The 18,931-nt window shown below is 37.1% G+C and overlaps 1 protein-coding gene across 1 annotated transcript in view; it reads left to right on the top strand.

Moving 5' to 3' along the window:
- Positions 1-18,931, top strand: part of DEPDC1B (DEP domain containing 1B) — a 96,049-nt gene that overhangs the window by 32,316 nt on the left and 44,802 nt on the right. The window contains exon 3 of the mRNA XM_037799120.1: positions 7,326-7,461. Coding sequence (XP_037655048.1) covers positions 7,326-7,461 — 136 coding nt within the window. The remainder of the gene's footprint in view (positions 1-7,325; positions 7,462-18,931) is intronic.

Below are 18,931 nucleotides of genomic sequence, written 5' to 3'. Positions count from 1 at the left end.
AATAATAAAGCAAATTTATCTTTTAACCCACAATTTTCATTTTCCTCCCCTGAGAAGGCATCAATATCCTGATTTTCATGTTGCTTCTAATATTTTTTTTTTTGGAATTTTTTCTCTGTATTTGAAGTTTATATAAAAGATATCGGAGAATACATATTCTTTCCTGACTTGTTCTTTTGTTTCTTATGATTTTTGAGATTCATCCATGTTGTTGTGCATAATTATAGCTTATTGAATTCTCACAGCGGCATCATGTTCTGTCATATCAATACATCATAATCAATTTATCCATTCTCCTGTCAGTGGACGTTTGGGTTGTTTCTGTTTTTTTGCTCTGATAAACAATGATGCCATGAACATTTATGTGTACTTCTCCTTTAGCACATGTGCAAGAATTTCTTTAGGAAAGCCGGATTTACTTAGGAATGGAATTGGTTTAGAGGATATGGGTATGTTTTGACTTTCTCAGGTAATGTCAAATTGTTCTCCATAGTGGGTATGCTATGGAAATGCTATTATTCCGGTAGTGGAAAATATATGATATTGACTGACTTAAATTTTTGCCAATTTGTTATATGTAAAATGTTGTCTTGGGATGTTATTCTGCATTTCCTTGATTACTGATGAGTTTGAGTATCGGTTTATATGTTTATTCATCATTCTTTCCACAGCTGGAAATGCCCAGTTCATGCCTTTTACCTTTTACTATAGGATTTTTTTTTTCTGACTGATTCTTACAAGTTTTAAAAACTATATCCTGCATATTACCCTTTTGTCATTTATATAGATTGCATAGATCTCCCAAATTTTCACCTTATTTATGGGGTCGTGATGAACTGAAAAGTTCTCAATTTTAATGCAGTTGAATGTATCAATCTTCCTTTGTGTTGTATAGTTTTTACATGTTGTTTACAAAGAGTTCCTTCATTACCCCAAGGTCAGGGAGGTATTTTCTTACACTGTGCTCTAAATTTTATGGTTTTACCCATGATTTTTATACATGGTCTTGAATGAAGGATTGTACTTGTTATCTATTGCTTAGAAACAACCTGCCTCAAAATTTAGTGGCTTAAAACAACCATTTTATTTTGCTCATGGTTTTGTGTCAATAATTTAGGAAGGGCTCAGACCGGCAGTTTGCTTTTCATCCACAAGGCATCTGTTGGGCTAGAAAACTCACTTCCAAGATGAGTCCACTTCCATATTCTTTACTCACAGATGTGGTGCTTTTGTGCTTCTTGCCCTTTCTCTCTATATGGGATCTCATCCTCTAGGGCATATCTGTGTGGATTGTGCTTCTCACAGCATGATGGTTTTAGGGTAGTTGCCATACTTACATGGTGGCTGGCTTCCAAGTGGTTGTATCCCAAGAATGAGCATCTCAATAACAAGCATTCCAGGAAGGAAGAAGAGGAAACCATCAGGCCAGTTAAAGTCTGTGCTTGGAACCAACTTAGTGAAAGTTCTGCCATATTCTATTTGTCAAAGCAATCACAGGGCCCACTGAGATTCAGGAGGGTAGAAAAATAATCTCCTCCTTCTGATACAAGAGTGTCAAAGTCACATTCATTGTAGAAAAGCAAATAAGATGGGAGATATTGCTGAGGCAATCCTTGGAAAATGCAATGTCATAATTTGCCTCTGGCCATTACATTTGTTTTATTTGCAAACTATGTAACTCCTCCATCAACAGCCCCGAAGTTTCATCCTATTATGGCATTACATATAGTAGTCAGTGGTCCATAGCTCTTCTGATAAGGAGTTAGATATATGTCTGACATTCCTTGATTAGGGCCCAGTTTGCTTCCTGAGAATGATTCTCTGTGGTTCCTGGCCCCACCTTTTGACCTCTTGGCTCTGTGTCCTGAGACATTCTTTCTTTTGCATAGGAAAGGATCCATGTTTGAAGTGGAATACATTTCTCAGATGCTTCCTGCTTGTAGAGGTATGAGAATGCTGGCTGATAGCCTGAACTGTCTCTCTTCTTTTTAGTCCAAGTGGATGGTGATTTTGTTCTTATTATCATCTTAAAAATGTGGGTTTTCTATGAAGCTTACTGTGGTTTGCTTGACTAGATAATGGTCACACAAATACTTTTGAGACAGGCACTTTTCTGTCTTGGGCTGCTTATAAGTCTGTGATGACATAGCATCCTTAAGATTCTTTGAAGTTCTGTTAGTTTAATTGAAATGGGGTACTGCCTTAAATTTTTCTGAGATTATAGCACAAGATCTTATAGCTTCACTCTTGTAACTACCCTGAGATCATGTTTTACTATAAACAACCTGGATTTTATCTTTCCCATGAGGAAAGAAAAATTTTACTTTGAGAATCTTCTGATGGGAAAGATGGGATGAGAGATATTTTATTTGTTGAATCATCAAGTACTGGCCCCTTTTTATTTCTTCTAAATTCTGTTCAAAAATGGAAGTGTTAATTCTTTAGTTCATCTCTCTCTATCCATACCTTATCATTGCAGCTAAAAGAAATCAGTTGGCACTTTCTTCTGCCTGGAAAACTTCTTAGCCAACTCCATCAGTTTATTGGTTTCCTTTTCCATTTTCCACATTACTGTAGGTGACAGTTTTACTAAACTTTATGCTCCTACATAACATGGGTCTTCTCTCCAACTTCCAGTAAGGACTTCCCCACTTTTCTTCCAGCCCTCACTAACAAGTCTTCCTGAGGCCCTTCAGTCCTCCACTTACTGCCTGGTCCTGATGCAAATGCCACTAATTTCTGCTCCTTATCTATTGCTTTGTAACAAATCTATTCCCAAACTTAGTGGCTTAAAGCAACCATTATATATTTTTTGTTCAATTTTGTGGGTCAGGAGTTTGGGAAGGGCTTAGCAGGACATTAGCAGCAGCTGCTGGGGAATCCACTCTCAGGATGACCTCTTCATTCACAAGTCAAGCTGGAGCGTTGGTGCTCCTTGACCACTCTTTCTTTCCATGTAGTGTCTCATCTTCTAGGATTCCTTCCTGTCTCTTGGGCTTCTCACAACATGGTAGTTTCAGGGTAGTTGTACTTCTTACATGATGGCTGATTTCCAAGAGGGAGCGTTCCAAGAATGACTGGTCCAAGAACAAGAGTTCTGAAAGGCAGAAAGAAAAAACTACCAGGTCAGCTGAGGGCTATGCCCAGACCTGGCACAGTCTCTCTTCTTCCATATTCCATTTATCAAAGCAATTGGAGGGCTTGTCTAGATTCAAAAGGGTAGAGAAATAATTCTACCTCTTTGGCAGTATTGCAAAAGAGCACGTGGAATGGGAAGGACTGTTGTAGATATCCTTGGAAGTCAGTCTGCCACAGTGATGTGATTTCACTTTTCCCAAATGATTAATCCATTGGACCAGTACTATTTAATGAATAGACCATACTTTCCTATTGATCTGTAATGTATGCTCTGTCTTAAATCAGGGTTCTAAACATGTGTGTTTGTGTGTGTTTGTGTGTGTGTGTTTTCTATTCACTTTGCCTAGGCCAATGGTACTCAGCTGGGGGCCATTTTGCAGAGGACATTTGGCAATGTCTGGAGATATTTTTGCTTGTCACAACTAGCATCTTGTGAATAGAGACCAAGGATGCTGCTAAAAATCCTAGAAAGCACAAGACAGCCTTCCACAAGAAAGAATTATCGGCCCAAAATGTGCTGAGGTTGAGAAACCCTGGTGTATGCCTCCAATACCATAATATCTTATTTAGTCTTGATATCAGGTGGGGCAAATCACCTCCTTTGGTTTTTCTTCATTAAGAGTATCTTGTTTATTTTTGACCCTTTGCATTTCCATGTAAGTTTTAGAATCAGTTTATGTTTCATGAAAAACTTGATATTTTGATTGGCATTTCATTGTAACTAGTTACATGGGGAAAGTTGGCATTTTATGATATTGAATCTTCTTATTCACCAATATGATGTATCTTTCTATTGATTTAGTTCTTCTATATTGTCTTTCAATAAAATTTTATAATTTTCTTACTAAAGCATTTACAAATCTTTTGTGTAAGATGATATGCTCTGTTGGCCAACTAGTCATAAGGCTTTTAATAAGGTTTTCCTATTTTGGGACTTAATTTCCGTAAGTGGAAAATGTTGCTTTTGTACTAGGTGATCTCTAACAGGCTTTCCAGCCCAAGATTATATGAATATGATGTTAGGATTAAATTGGTAACTTTCAATGCACAAAGTAAAAGAGTCCACTAGAGGGAGCCCTTCTGTAGTTTATTAGGCAAGGTTGTCAAGATTCCGAATTCTGCTCTAAAAAATAGGTACCACAACTGCTACTAATCGCTGCAGATACTATTCACAGCAAAGACCTTATCTTCTCAGCGTGGAGAAGATGTAATCTCTTCAATTACAGTTCTGCACATAAGAAATTCTGCTTCAGTCTTTGAAAGGTATTTCTTGTTTTTTTTATGGGGAAATACAAGAAACATGCATTTGTATAGCTAGGAGAAAATTTATGGATGGTCCAATTTAATTCCTTCATTTGACAAATGAATAAGCTATGACTTAGAAAAATGGTTACTTTCCAGAGGGCAGGCAGTCAATTCATGAGACAGACAAGGCTGGAACCAGATCTAAAAAATTGTATATTATAGTGAGGGAATGAGGTGGGGGAGTGGGCAGTGGGTATTGGCGGTGGTGGTGGTAGTGGAGGTGCTGTGTTTAATTTTGAATGGACTGGGAGGGGGATGATCTGCAAAATCCCTGAAATTATATGCAATATTGTTTGTGTTTGTGTGTATGTGTATATGTGATTATGTGCACATATGTGTGTATGTGCCTACATGCTGTACTTTGGCTGGAAATAGGACTTTCATTGTGTTTGTTGGCTTCTAAGAACTAGGATAGGACTTCTGTAAGCCAGCCTTTTCTTACAAAGTAGGATACCTTTGACTGGCTTTAGAGATTCATTTAGTTATATTTTGAAATGTATTGGGAACATGTGCCTTGATAAGTTGCTTATCAAAACACTAAGCTATCTTTCAGTTAATTTATCTTTTATTTGATTTAATGATTTTCAGACCTCTTTTTTTGCTTACTGTTCCAGTTTGCTAATGCTGCCATCATACAAAATAACCAGAAATGGATTGGCTTTTATAAAGGGGGTTTATTTGATTACAGAGTTACAGTCTTAAGGCCATAAAGTGTCCAAGGTAAGTCATCAACAGGGTACCTTCACTGAAGGGTGGCCACTGGCATCCGGAAAACCTCTGTTAGCTCAGAAGGCACATGGCTGGCATCCGCTTGCTCCCAGGTTGTGTTTCAAACCGGCATTCTCCAAAATGTTGCTCTTGGGGCATTTTGTCTTCTCTTAGCTGCAGCTGCTCTCCAAAATGTCACTTTCACTTGCTCTGCCTCTGGGCCTGTGTGGCTCTTTTTAAAGTACTCCAGTAATCCAATTAACACCCACTCTGAATGGTAGGAATTATCCAATTCACTCAGGGTTGATTGATCACTTCTCCATGGAAACAATCAAAGAATTCCAATCTAATCAACACTATGCATTTGCCCCCACAGGATTGCATCAAAGAACATGGCGTTTTGGGGTACATAATGTTAGGTTCAGAGCCGTTCAAGAATCCACACAAACGCGGCAAGTCATGGTTTAAGTAGAGAATTTAAGGTTTATTAGAGGAAGAAAGCAGAAGAAAGCAGGTGGGAGCCATCAGAAAAGAAAGAAAGGAAAAATGGCTCCGGCCCTCTATCTGAGGGCAGCATTTTTTAAAGGAAAAACCCACGTTGGGTATTGGGGGGGAAGGTCCTGCTGAGTGTGTTCTGGGCCTCAACTGGGTGAGTGCTTATCAGTTTCTGCTGACTGGTTACTAGGGTTTTAACACACTACTCTTCTTTGATGTGCACTGTATTATCTATGTGGAGGAAGCAGACCTTTTGGCTTGTTTGTGGTCATTCATCTTTATGGGGATATCTGATCTTGCCTTGTCTGCCCCCTGGAGTCTAGATGCCACTGTGACTGGGATTCCTAAAACAGCCTTCAACCCTTAGTTTATGGCACACCTGGTATTTATGAGATAAGCAGCAGGGCCCGTGGATCAGACATTCCTTCTATATGTTAGACTCTTTTTCTGGGGCCTGACACATAATACATCCAAACTGGCACACATATTAATTAAAAACTGACATTTCAATAAATATTGTGTATTCTTTTCAGAGAAGATAAAACTTCTCTGTTTATTACCTCCATTAGTCATCTCTTTCAAGTCTCTTAACAGTGTTTCGAAACGTTCTCCATAGTACTCTTAGAATTTGTGATTGTCCTGATTCACCTTGATATAAACTTTCTTTGCAAGCTATAGACATTTTAAAATTCTTTATTTCTGCATTTGCCTTAAAATAAGATCTTTATTTGGACTTGTTTTCCTATGGGTATCGTGGACAAAATTTTAAGCCTTTTGATTTAGTAATAATGGAGGCCAAAATAAAAAGTCACTATCTATTGACTTTCATGTTGGCATTAGGACTTAGAGTTCTTGCATTGCTTTTTCGTTCTGGTTCTATCTTTTCCTATCAAGCTAACAGAAAGAAATTCTCTGAGAAAAATATATGTGTAATTACTTTTCTGTTCTTTATCAGGTATGGTCTAGACCAGTTTAAGGAGAGCTAGAATAGGCTTCTGTGTGTTAGTCCCTGAAGTGATGCTCTTGAGACCTAGAAGGGATAGGCACAGGGAGGAAGTGTAGAAAGGCAGTATGAGGACACTGTGTGGCTTTCTAGCTCCTTCCAAGATGAGTTTCTAGACTGAAGCTTCAGTCTCAGTGTGAAGTGTTGGATATTCACAGGAATAAGATTGATCTTTATTGGAAGTAGTTATAAAAGTGAATATTAGGCCAAATAATTTTTGTGCTAATGTATTATTCCTCAGCAGTTATAACTGAGGATTTCTCTATCAATAATTCCCGTTTTCATACTTAACATCTATAAGTTATGGCTGGAGTTATGAGGCAATAAAGATTTTGAGCTGAAAGAAATGGCTTACCCTAGCACCTCATTAAGAACATCTTTAATCATGAAAATCAAACAATAAGAGAACAAGTTTTGTTTCTTTCTAAAATGTGTCACGTTTGATTCCTGTTTTTCTCCATGAATATCATTTGATAGGCTTAATGAATGGGTATCTTTAAAAGTCATATTATCCTTGAGTGCTGTTAGTCATCTATAATGATTTAAGTCTGAGCTCATTTAATATCTGAAGTCTGGAATTATTTTATAAATTCTCAAGGATAAAAAGCGGGATTATTGTTAAAATATCAGCATCTCCTGCTGACTGCAATAATAGAGAATTTCTTTTGATTTTTAGATTTCCTCCTTCCTCACCCCTGAAACCATATCCAAAGAAGCCTCTATACCAAAAGGAAGTTATTAAATTTCCAGAATGGAACGATCCCCCACCAGGCACTTCACAAGAGAACATCCCAGTGAGACCCATTGTGATGGTAAGTGCTGTTACTGAAAGCTGGAGGGACTGGAAGCAGGGAGAAATAGCCTGTGAATCACCAGACTTGGGCCAGTTCTTCCTGAAGATCCCTTATGGAATAACAAAAGTCTGAAAGTACTTTAAGAAAATATCATACCTGTTAATAGCTGAGACCAGTAATGAGAGGAGGTTGGCTTTTTCTTTTTTTCTTTTTTTTTTACTCTTGCCTACTAACATATTGACTGAATTTATGGTTAGCTGTTTTCAACTGTCCAAGAGCAAGTTTCTATTACAATTCCCTTAAAATCCCCTTTATCTTTCTGTTCTATAATTTATTCTTGTTCCCTCTTGTCTCCTCTTCCTGAACTTTGTTATTACCAGTTGAGAGTAAGAAGGTTGAGGTATGGAATATTGTGGAATAACCACTGACACAGTATTTGAGCAAAGATTGATTCTGCTAGTACTGGAACCAGGAAAACCTAAGCTCATTATAGAATAGAATACCTCTTTTGATTGGGATAATAATAATAAATATAGCGAAAAACTTTTATTAGGCAATTTTAGGAATTTTGCTCTACTTACACCATAGTTTCAAGTTAATCCAGTCTTATGGTACTAGACGTCAGCAATAGTATTGTTTTCAAAGATATTATGTAACCATGTAATTAAAAGTGTAATTAAAGGAAAGATCAAAAATATTTTTCTAAATGGGTTCTCTTCTATTTCAGTTTAGAGAGAATAGTTAAGAAGTTTAGGCTTTATCAAAGATGATTCAAGGAAAAGAGTGTCGCCAGTGACAGAAATGGGGATTCCATCAGGCTCACAGATTTGTCAGGGTTGGTGATGAATTTGGTTTGAAATACTCTGGAGGGTAAGGTGAGTTATATTATGTAGATGTGTCTAACAGGCAGGTGGAGATAATGAAGTGGGAACTCAGAGAAGTGGTCATATTTGGAAGTCATTAATTTAGTCATTCAACAAAGATTTATACAGTGTCTACTGTATGCCATGCTTTGTGCTACGCTCTGCAGATACAGTGGTAAGTGACATAATCTAAAAAGATTTAGACTCTTAGTGTAGTAGAGTATACAATACAAAAATCGAATGTTAGAAAACAAAGTGGAAATACTCTTTCAGAGTGAGTGCAAAGGGTATTTGAGGACTATTTAATTGATTAACTATGAGGAGTATTAATTCAGGTCTAGTTGATAGTTCCTGTCCTAGAGAAAATTAAAATATGAGCACCATGAGATCATGCATATTCATTTGTATTTAAATACCCAATAATAACTTTTATGTAGAGTGGTTTACCAATAGACAGTTCTTCATTATGGGCTCATCTAGTGTTGTTTATGCAAATGATGAAATCCCAGGCTAAATTGATGTGTATTTCCTATCAATGATATAATGACTTCCCTTTTCTAATCTCTGTTTGGTGCTGTGAAGTTATAATATGCCAGGTGTCACCACTAGGAAGACCAAGTGCTCATTAGCTCTCGAATCCACTGTTTAGGACTGCACCAGTGACAATGATTCCAGAATTCTATCCTCTGTTCTCAGTTTCAAACTTTTCAGGAGTCCTGAAGTAGCATACCAGTGTCCCAGGTTCATCAGTCTTTTCTATCCAAACCTTATCATTAAGTTTCTTCCCCAGTCCTCTATATCTGTATTTCTTTTTACCTTGCCCTTTGTCTTGCCTTTTTCTGTACCTCTCCCTTCAAGGAAGTGGTAAAGGCTTGAGCTCCTTGCTCAAAGTGTGGGCTGCTGTTGCTTGGGGATTGTTCCAAAGGACCAGGAACTGTTTCCCATTGAGCCTTGAGGCAGATTTTAGAATGATGAGGTTAATAGTCAACAAACAGCTCATCTTTCTTAAAGAACTTGAGCTCTGCCATTTATTTCTTCTCTGTTGCTTTCCTTCTTTCTCTCTGTGCCTCCATCTTGCTTGTTGTTTTCAGGTTTTGCTTGTGGTCCTATAGTCTCTCTTATCTGGCCATTATATAGAATAAAATACAGCAAATAAGATCATTTGTTGTATTTGCTGAGAGGCAGTATAATGTGGATGGTAGACTGTGGGCTCTGGAGCTCGGCTGCTGAGTTTGAATCTTAGCTCCTCCTTGCTATTTGAATTTGTTTCTCTGTTTCATCAGCTGTGACTGTCTCAGTTTTCTTATATGTGAAATTGGGATGATAATAATAACCTCTGATGTGGCATTATTGTGAAGATCAAGGGAGGTCATACCTGTAAAGTACTTAGGATAATGCCTGGCACACAGATACTTAGTACATGTTAATTACCATTGCTATTGTTAATTTATTAAATGAAATTGTTTATAGGCAAGGACAAAGAAGAAAATCATTTACCCATAATATCATCCAGAGAAAATGACTACTATTGTCATTTGGTGCATATGTATGTTTTTAACACAAAAACGATCATAATGAACTATCTTGTAGCCTGTGTCCTTTACTTAGAATAGTATATGTCCATTTTTTAATGTTATTAAAATTCAACATCACTTTGGATATGTCATTATGATTCATATTAAAGTAATATATTTTGTTTATTCAGTCCTTTATTGTTAGATATGTAGTGTTTCCAATTGTTCAATATTATAAACAATATATTGAACAAAATCTTTACAGATAAATATTTGAATAAATCCATGAAATTTCTTTGGAATAAATTTTCGAAGTAGATTTTCTAGGCAGTGGCAACAATTTATACATTTGCCTTCAAAAACAAAACTTAATTTAGGTTCTAAAAAATTTATCGTAACTCTATGTAGTCTTTGGATTTCTTTTTTTTTTTAATTAGAGAAGTTGTTAGTTTACAAAATAATCATGCATAATACACCATCCCACTGCCAACACCTTGCATTTCTTACTATTGATGATAGAACTTTTTAAATAATTCTATTATTATTTTTAACAGTAGTTACCTTTGTTACAATTGATGAACGATTATTAAAATAGTTCTGCCACCTATTATTTACATTAGGCATTTTTTCCCCATATATCACTCTATTATCACCACCTTGTCATACATTTGTTTTAACCCATGAAAGAACATTCTTATACTTGTACTATTACCTTTAGTCCATTGTCTACAGTAGGGTTCACTGTGTTGTAGAGTCCTATAATTTATCTTTTAATTTTTATTCTAGTAATATATACATCCAGGGTTTCCTCTTTTAACCTCATTCACTCTGTATATTTCATTTCTGTTGATTACACCCCCAATAATGTGCTACCATCACCACTATCCATTTCCAAACCTTTACCATTAGTCTAAATAGAAATTCTAGTTCTAGTTCACTGATTCATTCTTCTGCCTGTGCAGATCTGCTGTTGTATGCCTCTAGTGTATTTTCAGCCTCTTTTATTGTGCTTTTCATTCCCATAATTTCTGTTATATTGTTATACTTTCAAATTCTTCTTTATATTTACTCAGTGTTTTCTTAATAGCCGTTATCTTTTTAGCTCTATTTTCCTTCATCTCCTTGAATTGATTTAGGAGATTTGTTTCAACATCTTGATTTGTTTTATTTTGTTCCTTTGACTGGGCCATATCTTCCTGTTAATCATTATGGCTTGTAATTTTTTGCTGATATCTAGGCATCTGATTATCTTGATGAGTTTACTCTGAAAGTCAGTTTCTCTCTCTTGCCTAGTGTTTTATTGTTGATTGGCTTTGTGTTAAAGCTCTTCTTTGACATTTGGTTTAACTTATTCTAGGCCTTTGGAATAGCCCGTGTTTACTGATCAGATTTCTTTTTTAGCTTTTTCATTTGATTCTTGACCTGTATATGCGGTACATTTTTTTTTTTATTATTCAGTTTTATTGAAATACATTCACACACCATACAATCATCCATGATATACAATCCACTGTCCACAGTATGATAACATAGTTATGCGTTCATCACCACAATCTATCTCTGAACATTTTCCTGACATCAGAAAGAACCAGAACAAGAATAAAAAATAAAAGTGAAAAAAGAACACCCAAATCATCCCCCCATCCCACCCCATTTGTCCTTTAGTTTTTATCCCCATTCCTCCACTCATCCATACACTAGATAAAGGGGGTGTGATCCACAAGGTCTTCACAATCACACTGTCACCACTTGTAATCTACATTATTATATAATTGTCTTCAGGAGTCCAGACTGCTGGGTTGGAGTTTGGCAGTTTCAGGTATTTACCTGTAGCTATTCCAATACATCAAAGCCTAAGAGGTGTTATCTATATAGTGCATAAGAATGTCCACCAGAGTGACCTCTCGACTCCATTTGGAATCTCTCAGCCACTGAAACTATTTCGTCTCATTTTGCATCCCCCTTTTGGTCAAGAAGACACTCTCAGTCCCACAATGCCGGGTCTGCATTCATCCCCGGGAGTCATACTCTGCGTTGCCAGGGAGATTTACACCCCTGGGAGTCGGGTCCCACGTAGTGGGGAGGGCAGCGAGTTCACCTATCAAGATGGCTCAGTTAGAGAGAGAGAGGGCCACATCTGAGCAACAAAGAGGTACGCAGGGGGAGACTCTTAGGCACCATTACATACAACTTTAGACTCTCCTTTGTGGTAATGAGCTTCATAAGGGCAAGTCCCATGCTCGAGGGCTCAGCACATCAAACCGCCAGTCCCAATGTTTGTGACAACATCAACACCAGTCCAGGTGAGGATGTCCAACACATCCGCACCTTCCCCCAGATCCTCGGGGCTGGGGAGGGGGAGGCTGTAAATATATTTTTTATTATCTGCCCAAATTACTCTAGGATGTGTCACTATTTCACTCCAGCCTATACTAACCTACCGTATCTCACTGCCTATTCAAAGTTCCATGCAACTGTGGTGTTTGAACAAATTGACTGTAGAGTTGTACCGTTTAGAAAATTTAGATCCTGTACCAAATAGATATCTATTCCCTTGGTCTCATATGAAAGTTGAAGTTTTAAAACACAATCAGTTTCAACCTTTATCCTTTGGCCTGGCTTGCCCTGGTCTTAACCAGACCTGCTTCATTCATATCACTAATTGAAGTCTGGGCTCTTTTTCAGCTTTTTTTTTTTTTTTTTTTGACAGTGGCTGTATGCACTAATACTGACATTCATATCTGCTGAGCTCTAGCTCTGAGTTTCAGGTGTCTCAGAGATATGCATTGTTCCAGAGACCAATCAGGTTATACTCTAGGGGATCAGCATCTCAAAGTTTAGAGATAGGCCTTACAATTCAGGGATAGAGTTAACTGCTGCAAGAGCTTACAATCTAGGGACCATTACAATTATTGTGTCCACGTTAGGCTGTGTTCTAAGATTCAATTCTGAGTTCACACATTGTAGTTAGTCCATATTGGTGAGGCATCATCCCTCTCACCATGTTTTCTCCAACACTTTTACCCCTATATATATATTTTCCTACAATTTTATAGAGTTATATTCACATACCATACATTTATCCACAGTGTACAATCAGTTGTTCATGGTATCATCATAAAGTTGTACATTTATCACCACAATCAGCACTTGAACATACTGATTACTACAAGAAATTTTTTTTTTTTTTTTTAGCAATAAGAAAAAAATGATAAAAAGAAAAATAACATGTCATACAATACAATACACTACTAAGGACAGCAAATAACACCACTACCAAGAATCTCATATTACTCCCCTATATCCTCCTCTTATATACATTTAGCATTGGCATATTGCCTTTGTTACATTTAATGGAGGTATATTACAATGTTAATGTTGACCATAGATTCCAGTTTGCTTTGATTATGTTTTTTCCTGAATACCATCCCTTTTTCAAATTTCTACATGGTTGACATTCATTTGCTTTCCCACATGCAAAAACATTTTTATATTTGTATATTTAGTAACAGTCATTGGCCACTCCAGTTTTTGCCACGTTATACAGTCCCAGTCTTTATCATCTATCTTTACCTCTGGTGTCATACATTCTCCTATCCCACCTCTTTCAGCTTTACTCACAGACATCTTTGTTCAGTGTACTTACAATACCGTGCTACCATCACACAGTATTATGCTATCTATTTCTGGATCTATGCAATCAGTCCTAAACATTCTGTAGTCCTTCAGCATCTAATGGCTGATCTCTGCCCTCTTTCTATCTCCTGGTCGCCTGTGTTGTCAGCTTTTAACTCCCAAAGTTTGTTCATTAATGTCTGTTCATATTAGTGAGACCATACAGAATCTGTCCTTTTGTTTCTGGCTAACTTCACTCAACATAATATCCTCAAGGTTCATCCACATTATTACATGATCCATGTCTTTGTTCTGTCTTACAGCTGCATAATATTCCATCATGTGTATATACCACAGTTTGTTTATCCACTCGTCCTTTGATGGACATTTGGGCTGTTTCCATCTCTTGGCAATTGTGAATAATGCTGCAATAAACATTGGTTTACAAATGTCTGTTTGTGTCTTAAGTTTCAGTTCCTCTGAGTATATACCCAGCAATGGAATAGCTGGGTCATATGGCAAATCTATATTTAGCTTCCTGAGGAACCTCCATACTGTCTTCCTGAGTGGTTGCACCATTCTACATTCCCACCAACAATGAATAAGTGTGCCTCTTTCTCCACATCCTCTCCAGCACTTGTCATTTTCTGTTTTTTGGATAATGGCCATTCTATTAGGTGTGAGATGATATCTCATTGTGGTTTTGATTTGCATTTCCTTAATAGCCAGTGAAGTTGAGCATTTTTTCATATGCTTTTGAGCCATTTGTATTTCCTCTTCAGAAAAATGTCTGTTCATGTCTTTTGCCCATTTTTTAATTGGATTGTTTGTCTTTCTGTTATTGAGATGCAGGATTCCTTTATATATTTGGGATATTAAACCCTTATCTGATATGTGGTTTCCAAATATCATCTCCCATTGTGTAGGTTGCCTTTTGACTTTTCTGACAAAGTCCTTTGATGTACAAAAGTGTTTAATTTTGAGGAGATCCCATTTGTCTATTTGTTCTTTGGTTGCTCGTGCCTTGGGTGTGAGGTCTAAGAAACCACCTCCTTTCACAAGATCTTTAAGATATTGCCCTACATTTTCTTCTAAGAGTTTTATGGTCTTGGTGCTAATGTTTAGGTCTTTGATCCACTTTGAGTTAATTTTGGTATAAGGTGTGAGATGGACATCCTCTTTCATTCTTTTGGAAATGGATATCCAGTTCTCCAAACACCATTTATTGAACAGGCTGCTCTTTCCCAGTTGCTTCGGCTTCACTGCCTTATCAAAGATCAGTTGTCCATAGATGTAAGGGTCTACTTCTGAACACTCAATTCGGTTCCATTGATCAGTATATCTGTCCTTATGCCAGTACCATGCTGTTTTGAGCACTGTAGCTTTGTAATATGCTTCAAAGTCAGGTAGGGGGAGACCTCCCACTTCTTTCCTCTTTCTCAAGACATTTTTGGCTATTCGGGGCACCTTACCCTTCCAAATAAATTTAGTTATTGGTTTTTCTATTTCTGTAAAGTAAGTTGTTGGGATTTGAATTGGTATTGCATTGAATCTGTAAATCAGTTCAGGTAAAATTGCCATCTTAACTATATTTAGTCTTCCAATCCATGAACATGGTATGTTCTTCCATTTTTTCAGGTCTTGTTCAGTTTCTTTTAGCAGTTTCTTATAGTTTTCTATGTAAAGGTCTTTTGTGTCCTTGGTTAAGTTTATTCCTAAATACTTGATTCTTTTGGTTGCTATTGTAAATGGGATTTTTTTCTTGATTTCCTCCTCTTGTTGCACATTACTTGTGTATAGGAACACTACAGATTTTTGCGTGTTGATCTTGTAGCCTGCTACTTTGCTTTATTCATTGACTAGTTCTAGTAGGTTTGCTGTAGATTTTTCTGGATTTCCTACATATAGAATCATGTCATCTGCAAATAGTGAAAGTTTTACTTCTTCCTCTCCAATTTGGATGCCTTATATTTCTTTTTCTTGCCTAATTGCTCTAGCTAGAACTTCCAGCACAATGTTGAATAACAGTGGTGATAGTGGGCATCCCTGTCTTGTTCCTGATCTTAGAGGAAAAGCTTTAAGTCTCTCCCCATTGAGTGTGATGTTAGCTGTGGGTTGTTCATATATTGCCTTTATCATATTGAAAAAGTTCCCTTCTATTCCTATCCTTTGAAGTGTTTTCATCAGGAAAGGATGTTGAATTTTGTCAAATGCATTTTCTGCATCAATTGAGATGATCATGTGGTTCTTCTGCTTTGATTTATTGATGTGGTGTATTACATTAATTGATTTTCTTGTGTTGAACCAGCCTTGCATACCTGGAATAAATCCCACCTGGTCATGGTGTATAATTCTTTTACTGTGCTGCTGGATTCGGTTTGCGAGTATTTTGTTGAGGATTTTTGCGTCTATATTCATTAAAGAAATTGATCTATAACTTTCTTTTTTTGTAGTATCCTTGCCTGGTTTTGGTATTAGGGTGATGATGGCTTCATAGAAAGAGTTAGGTAGCTTTCCCTCTTCTTCAATTTTTTTGAAGAGATTGAGCAGGATTGGTACTAATTTGTTCTTGAATGCTTGGTAGAATTCACATGTGAAACCATCTGGTCCTGGGCTTTTCCTTTTTGGGAGCTTTTTGATGACTGACTCAATCTCTTTACTTGTGATTGGTTTGTTGAGGTCATCTATTTCTTCTTGAGTTAATGTTGGTTGTTTATGCTTTTCTAGGAAGTTGTCCATTTCATCTAAGTTGTCTAGTTTATTAGCATATAGTTGCTCATGGTATCTTCTAATTATCTCCTTAATTTCTGCAGGGTCCGTAGTTATATTTCCTTTCCCATTTCTGATTGCATTTATTTGCATCTGCTCTCTCTTTTTTTTCTTAGCCTAGCCAGTGGTCCATCGATTTTATTGATTTTCTCAAAGAACCAACTTCTGGTTTTGTTGATTCTCTCTATTGTTTTCCTGTTCTCAATTGCATTTATTTCTGCTCTAATCTTTGTTATTTCTTCCCTTCTGCTTGCTTTGGGGTTAGTTTGCTGTTCTTTCTCTAATTCCTCCAGGTGAGCGGTTAACTCTTCAATTTTTGCTCTCTCTTCTCTTTTAATATAGGCATTTAGGGCAATAAATTTCCCTCTCAGCACTGCCTTTGCTGCATCCCATAAGTTTTGATAAGTTGTGTTTTCATTGTCATTTGCCTCGAGGTATTTACTAATTTCTCTTGTAATTTCTTCCTTTACCCACTGGTTTTCTAAGAGGGTGTTGTTTAGCCTCCATATGTTTGTGAATTTTATGACCTTCTGCCTTTTATTTATTTCCAACTTCATTCCATTGTGGTCTGAGAAAGTGTTTTGTATAATATCAATATTTTTAAATTTGTTGAGACTTGCTTTGTGACCCAACATGTGGTCTATCCTAGAGAATGTTCCATGAGCACTTGAGAAAAAAGTGTATCCTGCTGTTGTTGGATGTAGTGTTCTATAAATGTCTGTCAAGTCTAGTTCATTTATCATACAATTCAACATCTCTGTTTCTTTAGTGATCCTCTGTCTAGATGTTCTATCCATTGATGAGAGTGGTGTATTGAAGTCTCCAACTATTATTGTAGAGGTATCTATTTCTCCTTTCAGTGATTGCAGTGTTTGCCTCATGAATTTTGGGGCATTCTGGTTTGGTGCATAAATATTTATGACTGTTATGTTTTCTTGATGAATTGACTCTTTTATTAATATATAGTGTCCTTCTTTGTCTCTTTTAATGGTTTCACTTTTGAAGTCTAACTTGTCTGATATTAATATAGCTACTCCCGCTTTTTTCTGGTTGTTGTTTGCATGAAATATCTTTTTCCAACCTTTCACTTTCAGTCTATGTTTGTCCTTGTGTCTAAAGTGAGTTTCTTGTAGACAGCATATAGATGGGTCCTGTTTTTTAATCCATTCTGCCAGTCTGTGTCTTTTTATTGGGAAGTTTAATCCATTTACATTTAGTGTTATTACTGTAAGGGCAGTGCTTTCTACTACCATTTTGTTTTTTGGAATTTATATGTCATATCTTATTTTTTCCTCTCCTTTTACCTTTCCTGATAGTCTTCATTTCTGCACTCTTCTCCAACTCTCTCTCTCCTGTCTTTTCCTATCAGCCTGTAGCACTCCCTTTAGTATTTCTTGTAGTGCTGGTCTCTTATTCACAAACTCTCTCAGTGTCTGATTGTCTGAAAATGTTTCAGTCTCTCCCTCATTTTTGAAGGAAAGTTTTGCTGGATATAGAATTCTTGGTTGGCAGTTTTTCTCTTTCAGTATCTTAAATATATCATGCCACTGTCTTCTTGCCTCCATGGTTTCTGCAGAGAAATCTGTACATAGTCTTATTGACCTTCCCTTGTATGTGATGGATTGCTTTTCTCTTGCTGCTTTCAGAATCCTCTCTTTGTCTTTGACATTGGACAATCTGACCAGTAAGTGTCTTGGAGTAGGTCTATTGGGATCTATTCTATTTGGGGTACGTTGTACTTCTTGAATCTCTAATTTTTTGTCTTTTATAAGAGTTGGGAAATTTTCAGTGAATATGTTTTCTATTACTCTTTCTGCCCCTTTTCCCCTCTCTTCTCCTTCTGGGATACCCATAACGTATATTTGTGTGTTTCACGTTGTCACTCAGCTCCCTAAGACCCTGCTCATATTTTTCCATTTTTTTCACCATCTGTTCTTTTGTGTGTATGAATTCGAATGACCTGTCTTCCAGTTCACTGATCCTTTCTTCTGCCTGTTCAAATCTACTGTTGTGTCCCTCCATTGTGTTTTTCATCTCCTCCATTGTGGCCTTCATTCCCATGAGTTCTGCCATTTGTTTTTTTAAGTTTATGAATTCTTCTTTATAGTCAGCCAGTGTCTTCTTTATATCCTTGAGCTCTTTTGCTATATCTTCCTTCATTTCATCAAATTTATTTAGCATTAGTTGCCTCCACTCCTGTGTCTCAGCTGAGCTATTAGTTTGTTCCTTTGGCTGGTCCATGTTTTCATGTTTCCTGGTATGGCTTGTTATCTTAAGTTGTCTAGGCATCTGATTTTCTTGATTAGTTTATTTTGGAGCTTGTTTTCTATCTTTTACCTAGTGGTTTTCTTGTTGGTTGGCTTTGTTCTCTGGCCTCTGCTATTCAGTTCAACTTATTCTAGACCTCTAACTTAGGTTCTATTTAGTTGATCAGAATTTTTCCCCTCTTGTTTTTTCTGTTTCTTGCTCTGCCTCTATGTAACCTTTTTGTGAGTGGGTCTCCTCAGATATGGTTGACCCTAGTCAGATTTTCCCAGTCTAGTGAGGCCCAGGTCTCATTGGGAAGGTATGGAGTTTTCCTGAGAATGAGACCCTCCTATGAGGCCTTTAGAATTGTTGCTTTTCCTCTCCTGTCCTGCAGGTGGCGCTGGCCAGCCCGCAGCTCCCCAGCCAGTGTAAGGAGGTATAGAGCCTTTAGTTCTCTTGGTGACTCTGATCCTGTCAGGG

The sequence above is a fragment of the Choloepus didactylus genome, chromosome 11 (genome assembly GCF_015220235.1).
Source record: "Choloepus didactylus isolate mChoDid1 chromosome 11, mChoDid1.pri, whole genome shotgun sequence".
In the NCBI taxonomy this organism is placed as follows: domain Eukaryota; kingdom Metazoa; phylum Chordata; class Mammalia; order Pilosa; family Megalonychidae; genus Choloepus; species Choloepus didactylus.
The sequence above is the reverse complement of the archived record's forward strand: the minus strand, read 5'-3'. Positions and strand labels throughout refer to the sequence as shown.